This window comes from Perognathus longimembris, chromosome 17 (genome assembly GCF_023159225.1).
Source record: "Perognathus longimembris pacificus isolate PPM17 chromosome 17, ASM2315922v1, whole genome shotgun sequence".
Classification (NCBI taxonomy): Eukaryota; Metazoa; Chordata; class Mammalia; order Rodentia; family Heteromyidae; genus Perognathus; species Perognathus longimembris.
Window position 1 is genome coordinate 36,812,556 of NC_063177.1, and position 18,128 is coordinate 36,830,683.

Sequence of the window (18,128 nt, forward strand, 5' to 3'; positions counted from 1 at the left end):
CTGGGCTGGCTTCAAACCATGATCTTCAGCCTCCTGAGTAACTAGGATTACAGGGGTGAGCCACTGGCCCATGGCCCAGCCCTACATTTTCATAGTGGGATTAGCTCTACACCCTCCCCACACTTCACAGTGGCGGTTCAAACCACATCCAAACCATAGCGAATCCCTGAAATCTGTACTAGCGTATCTCTTAAAAGATTGGGTCATGCATGATGAGTCACACCTATAACCCCAGCTACTTTGGAGGCTGAGGCAGGAGGATTTTGAGATTGAGACCAGTCTGGGCAACTTACTGAGAACCTATTTTAAAAGAAAAAGAAGGAAACGGTAGGAAGCCAGGTGTCAGTGGCTCATGTCTGTAATCCTAGCTACTCAGAAACTTGAGATCTGAGAACCTCCAATTAACTAGCAAAAGTTTGAAAGTAGAGGTGTAGCTCCAGGGGTAGAGTGCCAGTCCCAGGTGAAAAAACTAAGCAAAAGCTCAAGGCCCTGACTTCAAGGCTCCCATACTGGCAAACTTGCCTAGCTTACATGAGGCCCTGAGTTCCATCCCCAGTATCATACACACAATAATAATATAGTAATAATAATAATAGGAGGAGGAGGAGGAGACCATGCCTGGTGGTAAATCAGTCCCAGAAATTTCTCACAATCTGCTAACCCACCACAGAAACAGTGACAATAGTGGCTAAGGTTTCAGAGCATCCGCAGGATCTAGACAACTGGGTATATCTACTGGGTAATCCACATTCATTTTTCAGAAGCTACAAGATGTGAATTGCAAAGATTTTTGTCCATGAAATCCTTTCTACCAACAAATCTTCCATGGTAGCTCAGTATATAAATCATACCAAAGAAAAGTCACTCTCAGGGAAGGATTGAGCAGGGCCTGGGGCCCAATCTGCTTCTTTATCAATCTCCTTCCACCCCATAGAAGGCCATGAAGCATCTCTGGGAATCCCTACGGGTTCCATGGAACACCATTTGAAAACCACCACTCCCAGATCAGGCTAGGGTGGGCTATGGTGTCAGCCAGACCCAAGTTTAAACTCTGGCTCCCTTTCACAGTAGTTAGTATCAAGCATCCCTCCTTGGTCATCCATTCCCCCGCCCCGCCCGCACCCCCCCCCCACCTCGACAATCGGTAACCTTCCTTGCTGCATGCTTGAAAGGATTAGACAAAACAGATCAGCAGAAAGCTCATGGCCCAGTGCCTGGCCCACAGCGGGAATTATTACGATAATTTTGTTGGCCCTTCCTGGAAAAGTTCTTGATTATGGAGGTCTGCTTCCTCCAGACAACCCCAGCTCCATCCTAAACATCTGCGTGGAAATGTCTCTTCTGCCTCAATTATTCATGCCCTGAGACCCCGCAGGCCCTTGGTTTCTGACAGCAGGGCTGCATTTACCTTGGCTGAGCTCAGGCTGTTTCTGGGCAGGAACTCCAGCTAAGCTGTCACAATCAGCCTGTCACCTGCCAGCCAACTGGCAGGTGGAGATGCTGGCAAGAAACCAAGAGAGCCTTGCAGGCCCCACCAGAGAGTGTGCTGGCCAGGCTGGTCAGGATAGCACTGCAGACAGCTGAGTCCAAGCCAGGAAGCAGGAAGGGGGCAGAGGCACCCCAGCCTCTGCTGCCCCATTCCTTGGAAACCTTACAAGGCCAATGAGAACGTGCTGGAGGAGCAGAATCCCTAGTCCTCCAAGTGTGTTCCAGGGCTGGCTTGCAGCATCAGCACCCCTGAGGGGCTTGAAGGGGTCCCCAAGATCTCCAGGGCTGCTTTGGCTGAGAAAGTTTGAGAACCATGAACCTCAAAGAGCTCAGATTCTAAAGGCAGACAGACCTGGTTCTTGTCTGAGCTCTACCATTCAGTAGCTATGTGACCTTGGGTAGATGGCTTCACCTCTCTGTTCTGATGAAGTAGACTATTGGAACAGCTGCCTCACAGAGCAGCTGCTATAAAGCCCTAGAACAAGGTTGGCCCTCAGGAAGGGCTATAGTCACACCATCCATCCATCCATACTCTTTTCTCTCATCTCAAGCATCTGCATGTGATGGTTGGCCTTTTTGAGAAGCCCTATAGAGGGCTGGGAATGTGGCTTAGTGGTAAGAGTGTTTGCCTAGCATGCATGAAGCCCTGGGTTTGATTCCTCAGTACCACATAAATGGAAAAAGCCAGAAGTGGTGCAGTGGCTCAAGAGGTGGAGTGCTAGCCTTGAGCAAAAGAAGCTCAGGGACAGTGCCCAGACCCTGAGTTCAAGCCCCAGGACTGACAAAAAAAGAAGTCCTGTGGAAATTTGTTTCCCCATATAACAGTGTTGGGAGAGTGGTGGAACTTTTGTCAGGTGATCAGGTCATTGGGAGAGAGAATGCAGCTACTGTAGGCCTGGATTCCTTACCACAGAGCAGGTTGTTAGAAAGCAAGGCCATACCTTGTGCTTTCTTTCTTCTGCACACAGCTGATTGTTCTTCTGTGCTTTTTGTTTTTCTGCCATGTTATAATACAGCCCAAGACCCTCAGTGAATGCTGGGTCATGGCCTTCCAGCCCACAGAATTGTGAGCTAAGTAAACCTACATTCTTTATTCATTACTCAGCTTCAAGTATTCTATTACAGTAACAGAAAACAGATTATAACACCTCACACTAACTCCTAGGTGCTCTCTTCCAAACCTCAGGTTGAGCTAAAACCACACACAGGTTTGGGAGTATGGCCTAGTGGCAAGAGTGCTTGCCTCATATACATGAAGCCCTGGGTTCAATTCCCCAGCACCATATATATAGAAATGGCCAGAAGTGGCGCTGTAGCTCAAGTGGCAGAGTGCTAGCCTTGAGCAAAAAGAAGCCAGGGACTGTGCTCAGGCCCTGAGTCCAAGCCCCAGGACTGGTAGGAAAAAAAAAAAAAAGAAAGGCTAACTTATTTATGATTCCCACTCTAGCTAGGATGATAGACACATGTCATGCCTGGCTTTTTAAGAAAAAAAAAATAAAAATAAAACAAAAATAAAACCACATACAACACCTGAAACAAATTGCACAAATTGTCACAAAAGGCATTCATGGTACATTTGTGTGTATTTCTGTGTGTGTACCCCAGTACTAAGGCTTGAACTCAGGACCTCATGTTCTTGCTTGGTTTTTCTGCTCAAGACTGGCACTCTTTTGCCATACCTCTACTTCTGGCTTTGGTTGGTTAATTGGAGATGAGTCTCACAGACTTTCCTGCCCACGCTAGCTTCAAACCATATTCCTCAGATCCCATCCTCCTGAATAGCTAGGATTACAGGCGTGAGCCACCCGTACTGGGCTCACAACTTTCTTAACTATTTCCCTTTTCCTGGTCATTTGTGTAGTTTGCATTTTGTTGTTGTTGTTTTTAATACAGAGTCTCACTTTGTAGCCTTGAACTCAAGATCTTCCTGCCTCAGCCTCCCAAATGCCCGGATTATGGGTCAGTTTTCAGTCTTTTATAAATAATTCTGTGATAAACACATTGATGCATTTTCTGTATCCTGGATCATTGCTCCTACTTGAAAGCCTTTGGTAGAAAGCTTTGCTTCTCACTGTTGAGTACGATTATTAATTACGTGGGACTCAGACCTGATTCTGCAGGTCTGACAAGCTTTCAGGGGCTGCCAGTTGCCGCTGGCCCAGCCACACCAAGAGCACAGGAAGGACAGAGCCAGTGGCTGCCCAGCTAGGGTGCTTGCTTTCGTTACTGAGATCCTACCTCTGCACTTTCAGGTAAGATCGCAGAGGGACCTTTGTGGTCTATTTTCTCAAGCAATGAGCTTGGGAAAATTCTAAAGCATTATTTGCCCCCAAAGTTTCTGATGTGGAAACTGATTTGAGCCTGTTTAGGCTCCTATTTTTAAAAAGAAGGTACCTTAGGCAGAGTGACTAATCAATAAGAGAAATGTGTTGCCCATGGTTCTGCAGGCTGGACGGCAGATTCAGTGTGTGGTGAGGGTTTTACAGATGGCACTTGGTTAATGGGTTTTCACACAGCAAAGGAGCAGATAAGTTTTCTCAAAGCCAGTTGGTACTGGAGCTTGAACTCCAGGCCTGGGCGCTCCCCTTTAGCTTTTTCCCTTGAGGATTCTACCACTTGAGCCACAGCTCCACTTCTGGCTTTTGCTGGCTAATTGGAGATAAGAGTCTTATGGAACTGGGCACCAGTGGCTCACACCTGTCTTCCTAGCTACTCAGGAGGCTGAGAGCTGAGGATCGCTGTTCAAAGCCAGCCGGAGCAGAAAAGTCCCCATGAGACTCTTACCTCCAATCAACCACTCAAAAACTGGAAGTGGCGCTGTGGCTCAGAGTGGTAAAGTGCTAGCCTTGAACACAAAAAGACAGAGACTTATAGGCTGGCTTTAACTATGTTCCTCATATCCCAGCCTTCTGAGTAGCTAGGATTACAGGGGTGAGCCACCAGCATCCCACTTTCAACCCTCTTTTACAAGGGCATTCATCCCACTCCTGGGAGTTCTAGCTTACGATCCAATCACCTTCTGAATCTCTACCCCTAAATATGATTCCATTAGGGATTCCATTTTAACATATACAACTTGTGAGGGGACACAAGCTTTCAGAACATATGGGATGCATCCGATCTTACCTGGGGCCCACTTGGGTTTCAACTGGAGCTTAGAGCTATCCCCAGATACTGGCTATTCAGCACTAAACCCAAGACCGTTGTAGGCAAACCAGAATGGTTTGTCACCATGGATCAGAGCCTAACTCAGAGTCAGCCAGTGTTTATCAACCCTGGGCAAGGCACTTCATATGCATTACTGTACAACATCTTTACAGGAACGTGTAGGTAACAGCATCACCTGTTGACAGGAAAGACGTGGGCTCGGCTCAGAAGATCTAAGGAATGTTCCCAAGACAGATATCCCAGTTTTAAAATGAACAAAGATAAATAAATAGGCGAAGGATTTGAGGAAACTTTTCTCCAAAGAAGTTACACAGCCAACACATGCAGGGAAAGATCCCCAACATCATTATTCATAGGGGAAATGCAAATCAAAACCACAATGCAGTACCACTCACAAGCCACTAGGATGGTGAGGAAAAAAATACATTTAAAATAAAATACAAAAATAAATAAATAATAAAATACATTCACAGCCGGTGCTGGTGCTCACGCCTATAATCCTAGCTACTTAAGAGGTTGAGATCTGAGGGTCACAGTTTGAAGCCAGCCTGGACAGGAAAGCCCATGAGACTCTTTTTAAAAATTTTTTTATTTTATTTATGTGGTACCATGGAATCTAATGCAGGGCCTCATGCACGCTAGGCAAGCACATACCCAGCCTCAAAAGTCTTTTATCTCCAATTAATCAGCAAAAAGCCAGAAGTAGAGCTGTGGCTCAAGTGGTAGAACACTAACCTTGAGCAAAAAAGCTCAGAGAAGGTGCTCAGGCCCTGAGTTCAAGCCCAAGGATTAGAACCAAAAACAAACCAAAAACCAAACAATTACATATAGGTATATAACAGGACTATTCACAATAGCGAAAAGGTGGAAACAGCCCAAATGTCCATCAATAAATGAATGATTAAGTTATGGTATATCCATACAATGGAATATTACTTAGCCATAAAATGGATGAGACTCTTATCTGTAATTCCAGAACTCAAGAGGCTGAAGCAGGAGTATTGCAAATTTGAGGACAACTTGGACTTCATAGCCTGGGCTCAAAAACCCAGAAACAAAGCAGGGTACCAGTGACTAACCTCTGAGATTAGAAGGACTGTTCTTGATACCAGTCTGGGCAGAAAAGTTCACAAGACCTGAACCCAGTTGTGTGTGCTTGTCATCCCAGCTATGACAAGAAGCTTAAAACAGATGGATTACAGCCCAGGTGCATGCCCAGGCAGGAAGCAAGACACTCTCAGACATAAACAGGACCAGGTGCTGGTGGCTCACACCTATAATCCTAGCTATGCAGGAAGCTGAGATCTGAGGATAGTGGGTTTGACTCTTATTTCCAATTAATAACAGAAAAAGTCAGAAGCGGCTCTGTGGTTCAAGTGGTAGAGTGCTAGTCTTGAGCAAAAGGATCTCAGGAACAGTGATTGCCCAGGCCCAGAGGTCAAGCCTCAGGACCAGGGAAAAAAAGGGGTGGGCAGGGGGAAGCTGGAGGTATAGCTCTGTGGTAGAGTACCTGCCTAGCAGGCATAAAGTTCTGAATTAAAACCCCAGTACTCTTAAAACAGAACACAATCATACTAAGTGAAAGAAACCAGACACAAAAGGTTTGAACATATATTGTATGATACTTATTTATGTCCTACAAATAATGTTTGAGTACCAGTGACTGGTTCTGCATACAAATTTTGGGAAGACAGAAACATTCAGACTGATAAGTCCACAAAAATAGACTATGGATAGCCAAGTACTCCTGTAATCCTAGCTACTCAGGAAGCTAGCTATGGTCTGAGAACCACAGTTTGAAGCCAACCCAACAGGAAAGTCCATGAGCCTTTTTTTTGTTTTGTTTTTTTGTCAATCATGGGGCTTAAATTCAGGGTCTGGGTGTTCTCCCTGAGGTCTTTTTTTGCTCAAGGCTAGTGCTCTATCACTTTGAGCAATAGCACCACTTCTGATTTTCTGGTGGTTAAATGGAGATAAGACTTCCAAGGGCTTTCCTGCTGGGGTTTGCTTTGAACTGCAATCCTCAGATCTCAACCTCCTGAGTTGGTAAGATTATAGGTGTGAGACACCAGTGCCCAGCTTCCCTGAGACTCTTCTCTCTCTCTTTTTTTTTTCCAGTCCTGGACTTGAACTTAGGGTCTAAGCACTGTCCCTGGCTTCCTTTTGCTCAAGGCTAGCACTCTATCACTTGAGCCACAGTGCCACTTACGACTTTTTCTGTTTATGTGATGTGAGGTATCAAACCCAGGGCTTCATGCATGCTAGGCAAGCACTCTACCGCTAAGCCACATTCCCAGCCTCCCCGAGAGCCTTGTCTCATTGGTTAACAAAAGCCAGAAGTGGAAATGTGAGCACCAGCCTTGAGTGAAAAAAGACACAAACATGCATGTGTGCATACACACACACATACATGAAATAGAACAGAGACAGGGAAGGGCTAACAAAGAGGGCAAATGAGGATGAATGTGGTCATTATAGTTTGCTAGCATGTATGAATATGAAACAATGAAACCTATTGAAATTGCTTTCAGAAAGAAGAACGGAGGGCTGGGAATATGGCCTAATGGCAAGAGTGCTTGCCTTGTATACATGAAGCCCTAGGTTCGATTCCTCAGCACCACATATATAGAAAAAGCCAGAAGTGGCGCTGTGGCTCAAGTGGCAGAGTGCTAGCCTTGAGCAAAAAAGAAGTCAGGGACAGTGCTCAGGCCCTGAATCCAGCCCCAGGACTGCCAAAAACCAAAACAAAACACCCAGAAAGGAGAACGGAGTGGAGATAGTGCAGAGAGGGTGAAGTATATCAGGATACATTATATGCATGTGTGGAAATGTCACAATGAAACCCCCTCGCATAACTAATGCATGCTAATAAAGAAAAGAAAAAGGAACTACAACAGATTGGTAATCATCAGGGCCCACATGCGGGGTTGAGGGATGGAGAACCGCTTAATGCATACAGGGAATCCTTTCTGTGATGAAAATGTTTCGGAACTAGACAGATGTTGGCCACACAGCATTATGACTGTGTTAAATGTCAATGGATTGTTCACTTTAAAATGGTTCATTTTAGGGCTGGGAATGTGGCTTAGTAGTACAGTGCTTGCTTAGCACACATGAAGTCCTGGGTTTGATTCCTCAGTACCCCATGAACAGAAAAAGCTGGAAGCGGCGCAGTGGCTCAAATGGTAGAGCACTAGCCTTGAGCAAAAGAAGCTCAGGGACAGTGCCCAGGCCCTGAGTTCAAGCCCCAGGACTGGCAAAACAAAAACAAACAAACAAACAAAAAAACCCTGGGTTCCATCCCTAGCACCACCAAAAACAAATGATCGACAACAACATAATAATATTAATAATAATAAATAATAATGTGGATAATCTTAAGTTAGGCAGTGGCACACTTATAGTTCTAAATTCAGGAGACTGAGACAGAGGATTGATTAAGGCTAGGAATCTAGTTCACTTCACGTCATGTGAATCTCATTTCTATTTTTTCTTTTTTTTTTTTTTTTTTCCGGCCAGTCCTGGGGCTTGGACTCTGGGCCTGAGCACTGTCCCTGGCTTCTTTTTGCTCAAGGCTAGCACTCTGCCACTTGAGCCACTTCTGACCATTTTCTGTATATGTGGTGCTGGGGAATCGAACCCAGGGCCTCATGTATATGAGGCAGGCACTCTTGCCACTAGGCCATATCCCCAACCCATGTGAATCTCATTTCAACAAGAGTTCTGGAGGAAGGGAAGAATGGGAAAAGAAAGGGAGGAAAGGAAGGAAGAGTGGGAAGGGACCAACCCGCCCAAATTAAAAAGGAAAGAATCTACAGGAGGGACTAGAATGGGAGAGAAACCCAGCCTAAGCAGCTGGGCATGAAGGGAGGGGAGCACCACAGGGCTACTGGGAAGGAGGGGGCATCACTGGAATCATGAGCCCCCTGCCTCACATTTTGCTCTTCAGACTCAACCTGGATAAGTCCATATCTCCAACCCTCAGCTGAGAATTTTGTTGTTGTCTGTTTAGTTCCTTCCACTCTCCCTCCTTCTCCCTCCCTCCCTCCCTCCCTCCCTCCCTCCCTCCCTTCCTCCCTCCTCCCTCCCTTCCTCCCTTCCTCCCTTCTTCCCTTCCTCCCTCCCTTCCTTACTCCTTCCCTCCCTCCCTCCCTTCCTTATTTCTTCTGCTGGTCCTGGGGATGGAATTCAGGGCCTAGGTGCTGTCCCTGAGTTTCTTTGTGCTCAAGGCTAGCCTCTACCACTTGAGTCACAGCCCCACTTCTGGGTTTTCTGAGTAGTTATTTGAGGATAAGAGTGTCACAGACTTTCCTACCCGGGCTGGCTTTGAACTGCGATCCTCAGATCTTGGCCTCCTGAGAAGCTAGGATTACAGACGTGAGCCACCGGCGCCCAGCAACCCTGGAACTCTTGATCCTACTGCCTCAGACCTCTTAAGTGCTGGGATTACAGATATGTACCACCATGCTGGGCAGTGCATATTGGAAAAGTGAAGGGAGCAGGGGCTCCTAATGTCAGATTCATGAACTTAGGGGTTAAGTGTCCAGTCTGAGGCCGTGCAGCTGGGACATATCAGGATCAAGACAGAGAGCCAGGATTTCCAGATAGAGCTGGAGACCAAACATCTGGACTCCACCCTCCCCCTACCCCCTTGTTTCCCAAAAATTTGTCTTTATCTTCTCTCCAAAATTTGGATCTCGACTTTCCCCTCCCTCCTCCCACTCACACAGTTCCTTTAGGAATTGCCTTCTTTGGAAGGTTGTAGAAACCAAGCAGGCCTCATATTCACTATCTCCCCACCCCACCCCCACTGCTCTGGATAAGTGGCATCCTCCTGGCCATCGTGTCCCTTGCCATTCCTGCAGCCTGCCATGATATCTGAGCTCAGAAGCCATGCTTGAACCAGAGAGGAGAGGGGACTTCAGGGAAGCTGGGCTGGGAGAAGATTGGGGTGGGAGGCAGGGAGCCTTTCTATTATGAAGTTGAATTCGAACTGCCTTTCGCTGGGCTCCTCCCAAATCCTGGCCCCAGACCTGCACCAAGGAACCAAGCCCACCACTGGGCTGGAGTGTGGAGTGTGAGGTTGTGGTATGGCAGACTGCGTGTGGGGATGAACTCAGAGGCGGCGGCTCTGGCCAAGGGCCTCCAGGGGGTGCAGTTACGTACAAGCTGGATGCTGTAAGGGCTCCATAGCAAGGGGATCTCAGCCGGGGGAGCTTGTTTGCAGTAAGGTGGTCAGGTGAGGGGACTGGGCAGAGGGACTGGGCCTAAAGGATGCCTGTCAGCCAGGAGGGTGTCCTAAGGAACAACAGATAAAGTGGAGGGGGACCCTGAGGTGGGCTAAGGGTACAGAAAGAAGAAGGCAAGAGATGGATGCTCATCTGCCAGGCCCTTGTCTCCTTGAGATGGCCCCAGGGACAGAGGTCACTGAGTGTGGTTGGTATGGTACAAACCAGGCTGTGATACAAATGGACCATGAAATGTCTTCCTATGGAAACATTAGACAAGTCTGGAGCTGACCAAATTGAGCTTGTGTGTGAGCTTTCTGATTACACCTCATCTTGCCTCCTTCTTGCCACTAAGAGTTCTTAGGGCCCCAGGAGGCTGGCACAACCTGAATGGAGAACTCCCTCTGTCCCCTGTTGCCCCTGGAGAAGGGGCACCTGACATGGTCGGGCACCTGCCATGGTCTGGCACCTCACCGCAGCCTGGGCTCTCCGGGGGCTCCAGGAAAGAGCATACAAATACATACATCGTGCAGGAGGTGACACGTGATGTGGAAAAAAATTGGGTCTCTTCCCCCTGCCCCAGCTGCATCCCTGCAGCTATTAGAACCTTCAGCATTAGATCCCTGCAGCATCCAGAACCTTCTCTATACCAGGAAGTGGCCTAAATGCCTTCTGCCATCTCTCATGTCTCTTCACCATCCTGTTTCGGCCCCCTGGACAACTCTGGTCTTGGAGATAACCACCTCAAAATGGGACATGAGCCAAGAAACAGCCTGCAAAATCCCCAGAGACCTGGCCCGGCCCCCAGATTGTCACAGGTTGCCATGAACGCACCACTTCCCCATTTCAGTCCTTGGCAGCGGCTCCATGTGCCTGACTCATCCCAGCCCACGAGCAGTGAGGAGCCCGGAGTCTCTTTTCTCTGCAATGCTACTAACCTGCAGCTCTCCAAACTTAGCCTAGGATTCACAATTATCCAAGGTAGCTTCATCCTGTTTCCTCTGTGAGGAACTTTTTCTTTTTCCTAAATGGTATTAGACCTTGAAGTCAGGGCCTCATACTTGAGTTCTCTACCACTTGAGTCAAACCCCAGTCCTTTTGCTTTTAGGCTTTTCCTATTTTCTGCCTCCCAAGTAGCTGGGACTACAGGCATGTGCTTCCAAGCCCAGTTTATTTAAAAAAAATAAATAAGGTCTCAATAACTTTTGTGGGACTTGCCTCAAACGTTGATCCTATCTCACCACCTACCACACAGCTGGGATTATAAGCATGCATCGCTACACCTGACCCCACATGGGGAATTTCCACAGAAACAAATTCTCAGCCTCCATCTTCAGTACTTCTGAACTAGTCTATTCAGGGTGCAGGGAAAACCAAAATACGTGCTGTTGTTTTCGAAGCTCTGGTGTTATTGAATCCATGCTTATTCTCAATGGCCCCCACCGTCCTTCCTGAACACCCACAGACAATTGCTTCCAGAAGTTGTGTGTCTCTGTGGCTGTCTTCTGCCAGGTCTTCTTTGTACAGACTGGGATGAACTGGCCCTTCTGACGGTCATGCCTGGCCCTGAGCAGGTATCAGTTATTTAACCCAGGGCCCTGCAAAGCTGTGGGGTGGGGGACTAAGCTGCAAGGAATCCCTTCCTCAGGGAGCTCTCCAGCCCTGCCTGCCCACTCCATCTTTCCTCCATTCCTGGCCTGGCCTTTGCTCTGCAGAAGGCAGAACGCAGGGCCAAAGGAAGGCCAGTGGGGCCGTGTCCTGACGGTTGGGGCTGGGGTAGAGGGGGTGAGGCACTTACCTCAGGCACAATAGTCAGATGGCATCCAAAAGCTCAGGAATCAAGAAAAAGAACATTTCAGTGTGATCTTTTAAAAATCAAAATTAGTGCCCAAAACTGACATTTTGATGAATGAAGTCTCAAAATTTTAAATAAAGACAGAATTATTCATGGTGCCAAGTCACTTCAGAGCTTGAGGTAAAGGAAAATTCAGTAACAGAAATGATACAGAGATGGGGAAAAAACCCCAAACCCCAAACTTTGTTTTTCACCCATGCCAGAAGGTCAGGAGGCTTTAAATAAAGAAAAATAAGCCAGGCACCAGCTGCTCATGCTTGTAATCCTAGCTAAAGAGGAGGCTAAGATCTGAGGATCACAGTTTGAAGCCAGCGGGACAGAAAAGTCCTCATGATCCTCTTAGCTCCAATTAACCATTCAAAAACCAGAAGTGATGCTGGCTCAAGTGGTTGAGCACTAACCTTGAGCATAAAGTGGCTCAGGGACAGGGCCCAGGCCCTGATTTCAAACCCCACAACTGATAAAAAGTAATAATAAATAATAATAATTTTTAAATAAGATAAGTAATGCAAAAATAACCATAAAAACTCTTAGAAGCCAGGCACCTGTAGCTCATGGCTGTAATCCTAGCTACTCAGGAGACTTAGATCTGAGGACTGCAGATAGAAGTCAGCCCAAGCAGGAAGGTTCATGAGATGCTTATCTCCAATAAGTTACCCAAACGCCAGAAACAGCTGTGGCTCAAGTGGTGGGCCTTGAGCAAAAAGTTCAGGGACAGTGCCCAGGCCCTGAGTTCAAATCCCATGGCCAGCACCAAAAAAAAGGGGGGGATAGGGTGAGGGAATTAAAGCAGAAAAAAATTCCAGAACTGACTAATATGAGTCCCAAATTGAAACAGTTCCCCCAATGACCAACATGAGGAAAGGAAAAAGAGCCAAAGAAAGCAGTCATTGTGATTTCCAAAAGCTGGGTTCACAGAAACACCCCATAAACTTCCAGAGGTGTACAGAAAATTCAGAAATGTGACACCCAAGGTATTAAACTGACACTGGATGACAAGGCAACATGCCTTCAGGCTTTGAAAGAAAGCTTTTATTGTATGTATACCAGTCCTGGGGCTTGAACTCTGGGCATGGGTGCTGCCCCTGAGATTTTTTTGCTCAAAGCTAACGCTCTACCACTCTTTCAGCTTTTTTTGGGTAGTTAATTGGAAATAAGAGTCTCAGGGACTTTCCTGCCCACGCTGGCTTCAAACCACAGTTCTCAGATCTCAGCCTTCTGAGTAGCTAGGATTATTGATAGGCATGAGCCACCCAGCGCCTGGCTAGGAAATTCATTTATTTTTATTTTATTCTATTTTTTTGTCCATCTATGGGGCTTGAACTAGGGGCCTGGGCACTGCTCCTGAGCTTCTTTTTGCTCAAGGCTAGCCCTTTGAGCCACAGCACCACTTCTGGTTTTCTGGTGGTTGATTGGAGATAAGAGTCTCATGGACTTTCCTGCCCTGGCTGGCTTCGAACCATAACCCTCAGATCTCAGCATTCTGAGGAGCTAGGATTATAGGCATGACCCCCAGTACATGGCAAAGAAATTTATTTTTAATCCATATATCTATATTCAGCAAAACCATCAATCAAATTGAGAATAAAGGCATTTTCAGACTTTTAAGTTCGTCAGGAAGCACAATTGCCAAGGGTGGGGGGAAGCAGGAAAGAGAAGACCCAGGGCAGAGGGAACAAAGGAGAAACAACTGCCTGACAGGTTTCTGCGGGAAAGAAAGAGCTCACAGGCTTTATCACACTAAACATTATATTTGAAGCCAAAGGAGGATGTGTGAGAGAGAAGATGAGCCCTTGGTAAGCTCGGGAAAACTAAGCAGGGGTTGGGGGTGGGAGGGGCAGTAAGGATCCCGAAAAACGAAAGTTGTGCAAGCAAAGAAACAAGGACCCTATATCCTCTAGGATTCAGATAAAACTGTATTTACAGATGATTAAAACAAACAAGCAAACAGGTGGCTCATGCCAGTAATCAGGAGGCTGAGATCTGAAGACTGCTGTTTAAAGCCAGTTCTGGTAGAAGAGACTCTTATCTCCAATTAACCACTCAAAAACCAGAAGTGGTGCTGTAGCTCAAAGTGGGAGGTAGAGCACTAGCCTTGAGCAAAAAGAGCTCAGGGACAGTGCCCAGGCCCTAAGTTCAAGCCCCATGACAAAAAAAAGGCGGGGGGAGAGAGGGAATTATACAAAAAGATCAAAAGATAGAGCAAAATAATGCTGGTCAGGAATATAAATGTCAAATCTTTATCCACTACCACGGGCCGTCCACAGATTACATCCATCTAGAGCAACGGAGGGCATGGGGAAACGGAGGTGGAAGTCGGGATGGCTTGCCGGAACCATGCTAAGGAAAGGGAACGGGGCGGGGGAACAGTATGGAGGGATTATGGGTTGTTTTGGTTTGTTTTTGTGCTGATACTGGAGCTTGAACTCAAGGCCTGAGCACTGTCTCATAGCTTTTTCCACTCAAGGCTGGTGCTCTCCCACTTGAACAACAGCTCTACTTCTGGCTTTTTTGCTGGTTAATTGGAGATGAGAGTCTCTCAGCTTCGTCTGCCCAGGTTAGCTTTGAACCAGATCCTTAGACCTGAGCCTTTTGAGTAGCTATGATTACAGGGGTGAGCCACCAGCACCTGGCAACTCCTCTCTTGGATTGGCCCATTGGACGGATTGGCTGCACCTAGGCTATGGACTCTCAGAGTCCACTCTAATCTCCCGGGTCCACCCCAAAAGGCTGTGTGAGGCGTGCCTGACATGTGCACCTGGGGCACCTGGACAGCCCCCGCTTTCCATGCCCCCCACATTCACCCAGCACTTACCACCACCCTGGTCCTGTTGTCCGGCAGTGTGTCAATGGCTAAGGGGCCCCCACCCAGGTCCAGGCTTAGCTGGGTCCTGTCCGGCTTGGACAGCGGTCCGAGGCTTCCTCGAGCTGTCTGATTCCAGCCCGGTGTGGTCTCCTTCGCAGCCCATGCAGAGGCCTGGCCTTCATGGTGACCTGGGAGAAGGGACAGGAGATGGAGTGCCAGCAGCTCACAGTAAAGAACTAAGAGAGGGTTCAGTTATAACCAGGCTATGTGTCCTGATGGGGCCTCACCACCATGCCATCCAGCAGATACACAGCACGTCTCAAAAGCCATGTGCCCAATGCCACGCCGAACAGCTGGCAATACCATGCTTTCACCTCTCACCAATCCTCCACCAGACACAGATGCTCTGTTCTACAGGCAGGAATTGGGCTCAGAGGTTAGAGGTTACACCGAGAGCCAGAGAAAAGCTTCACAACCAGGTTGATCTGTTCCCAAAGGGGTTAAGTATTCTCAACTTCCGCCTGACTCTATTTTTAATTTTTTACAGAACTTCTATACTGTTGTTCATGTAAGATGACTGAGCCATTTTATATTCCCAAGAGAATTCAAGTTTTGGACCTTCTCTACCTCTTCGCCAAGACTTAGGTTCTGGGTTTGGAGAGTAGCTCTCCTGATGGCACCTTACTGTAGCCTCATTTGCATCTTGGTCTCCTCACTACCTGCAAGCCTTGATCTCGGCCAAATCACTTTCCACATAAAACAAGAGGCTTGGGGCTGGGAATGTGGCCTAGTGGTAGAGTGCTTGCCTAGCATGCATGAAGACCTGGGTTCGATACCTCAGCACCACATATACAGAAAAAGCCTGAAGTGGTGCTGTAGCTCAAGTGGTAGAGTGCTAGCCTTGAGCATAAGGAAGCCAGGGACAGTGCTCAGACCCTGAGTTCAAGCCCTGGGGCTGACAAAACAGAAAACCAAAAACTAAGGGGCTCAGGGACCAGCTGGCATGGTGAATAGTTTCATCTCAAATGCCTTCTCTAATTCATTAGTGACAGCCAGCAGCCGTAGGTGAAAGAATTCTGAAGCTTCATTTGGATTTCACAGGAGAGACTGACAGGATCAATTAGCAATGTCTACCACCAGCCCAAGATTGGAAAAGCCACACCCAGGCATCAACACTGAATGTTGTCTCTGGTTCCCTCAGCTTGTTAAGTCATTCTTCCCCCCTTAGGGCTGGGCATATGAGCATTTGAACTCAGGATCTCAATCTCTTGAGCCATACCTCCAGCCCTTTTTAGCTTTAGTGTTTTTGTAGATAAGGTGTCCCGTTTTTTTGCTCAAGAGCAGCCTCAATCCTATCTACATTCCGTTAGTAGCTGGGATTATAATTGTATAGAAGCTGGCACGTGTGGCTCTGGCCTATAATCCTAGCTACTCAGGAGGCTGAGATCTGAGGATTATGGTTAGAAGCCAGCCAGGGAAGAAAAGTTCCCTTGAGACTATTATCTCCAATTTTTTTTTCATTTCTTTATTGTTAAAGTGATGTACAGAGGGGTTACAGGAAGTGATGTACAGAGAGGTTACAGTTTCATACCTAAGGCAGTGAGTACATTTCTTATCCAACTTGTTATCTCCTCCCTCATTTCCCCTGCCTTCCCCCTCCCCATTTCTCTCTTCCCCTTTTTTATGTCCAATTAACCACTAAAAAAACAGAAGTGGCACTGTGGTTCAAGTAGTAGAGCACTAACTAGACTTGAGCAAAAAGAGGCTCCAGGATAGTGCCCAGGCCCTGAGTTCAAGGACCACAACCAACACACACACACACACACACACACACACACACACACACACAAATAGTTGTCTAGCATGACTATAGTTCCTTGGTTGAAATGTAGGTCTCTCAAACTTTTCTCCCCAGGGCTAGCCTCCATCCTTGATCCTCTCTATCTCCACCTCCAGAGCAGCTGTGTTTACGGACACAAAGCTGTCGGTGACCACCTGGGCCACTCACACCCAACCCCCAAATCCATTTAAAATGACACAAAAAGCATTTCATTTCCATTTCAGATGGACATTTTCATTCCAATTGTCCACCCACTCTGGGTGTATAAGCAACACAGCCCACCAGATAGATGGATGCCATGTCCCACCCCACTCCTGTGACCTTCATCAATGTCAGACCCATCCTGGGTCAAACGGGCTTCACCTCTGTTTCTGCCAGCCCCACCCCCCACCCCCCACCGCTGCCAAGGCTCCGGGATGTGGCTGTCATTCTCCTGAAGCCATCACTGATGCGACCATGTGCCTGTCTCCCTTGAGTTCCCCCAGGCCTGGCTCTGCCCTCTTCCAAGAAGACTGCTTGCAAACAGTAGGCACTCAATCACTGCCTAATTGAGGACAGGATGCGGGGAATTAACTCCTGGGAGCTAGCAAGGATAGAGGTAGAGGCAAGGCCTGGCCAGGACACTGCTGTGGGGCTCCGGTTTGTCATTAGACATTTTATCCAATTAAGTCATTCTTGGCTGCTGGTGCCTGCTGGATCTTTGCCGGCCCCTCTCACTTCTCTGCCCCTAATCATAACCAGATGCTCCTGGAGAAGGTGGGGAGAGGGGTGGTCCCCGACCCTCATCCTCAGGATACCCACTGGCTGCCCACAGATGGCACAGAGCCTGGGGCTAGGGAGCAGCTATCTCCTGCCCAGACCCACGCCAGGGCGGCCTGACCCCTCCCAGGCAGGGCCTGAAGCTGCCTCAGAGACAGAACTGTTTGTGCTGGGCTAGATCTGGGGCTTTCTGCAAGCCGCCAGGGGCCTGGGCAGAACCAGGCCTGGGCAGGAGCTGTAGGGAACAAGGAGATGAGCTGGATGATCACACCATCGGTGGCAACAGCCAAGGAAGACAGCAGAGGGAGGCAATGGATGGTGGGGGCCTGAGGCCTGGAAGAGGACAGGGAGATGACATGTGGGACTGCCCACTGACTGGAAGGTGCGGATCCTAATGGGCTGGAATAGAACATCACCCCTCAGCTCAAGACGGGAGCAACCACTGTGCCTGCATGCACAACCACACCCAGGAAGTCTGGCAGGAAGCCGCCATGCTCCCTGCTGGTGCTCAGGTGTGTGGCACACCTAGCCCATCCCCCACATCTTCTCCAGCACTCTTCCCCTGCCTTTGTGTGGGAAAGTGTCTCCTGAGGGGTTGGAGGCATGGCTCATGTGGTAGAGCGCCAGCCGATGAACAAAAGCCAGCTTCAGGTACTGAGTTGGGTCCTGGTCTCAGACAAAGAAAAGAAAGTGTCCCCTGCTCCCTGTATGTCAGGAAGTTTCTAGAACACAAGCTGTTCCTAGTGGTGGTCAGTCTAAGGACTGTTACCTCTATTTTTTTTTTTGCCAGTCCTGGGGCTTGAACTCAGGGCCTGAGCACTGTCCCTGACTTCTTTTTGCTCAAAGCCAGCACTTTACCACTTGAGCCACAGCGCCACTTCTGGCTTTTTCCATATATGTGGTGCTGAGGAATCAAACCCAGGGCTTCATGTATACGAGGGAAGCACTCTACCACTTGGCCATATTCCCAGCCCCACCTCTAAT

General features: G+C 48.0%; 1 protein-coding gene across 1 annotated transcript in view; it reads right to left on the reverse strand.

Moving 5' to 3' along the window:
* Plxdc1 (plexin domain containing 1) overlaps positions 1–18,128 on the reverse strand; it is a 50,312-nt gene that overhangs the window by 29,616 nt on the left and 2,568 nt on the right. The window contains exon 2 of the mRNA XM_048366442.1: positions 14,555–14,733. Coding sequence (XP_048222399.1) covers positions 14,555–14,733 — 179 coding nt within the window. The remainder of the gene's footprint in view (positions 1–14,554; positions 14,734–18,128) is intronic.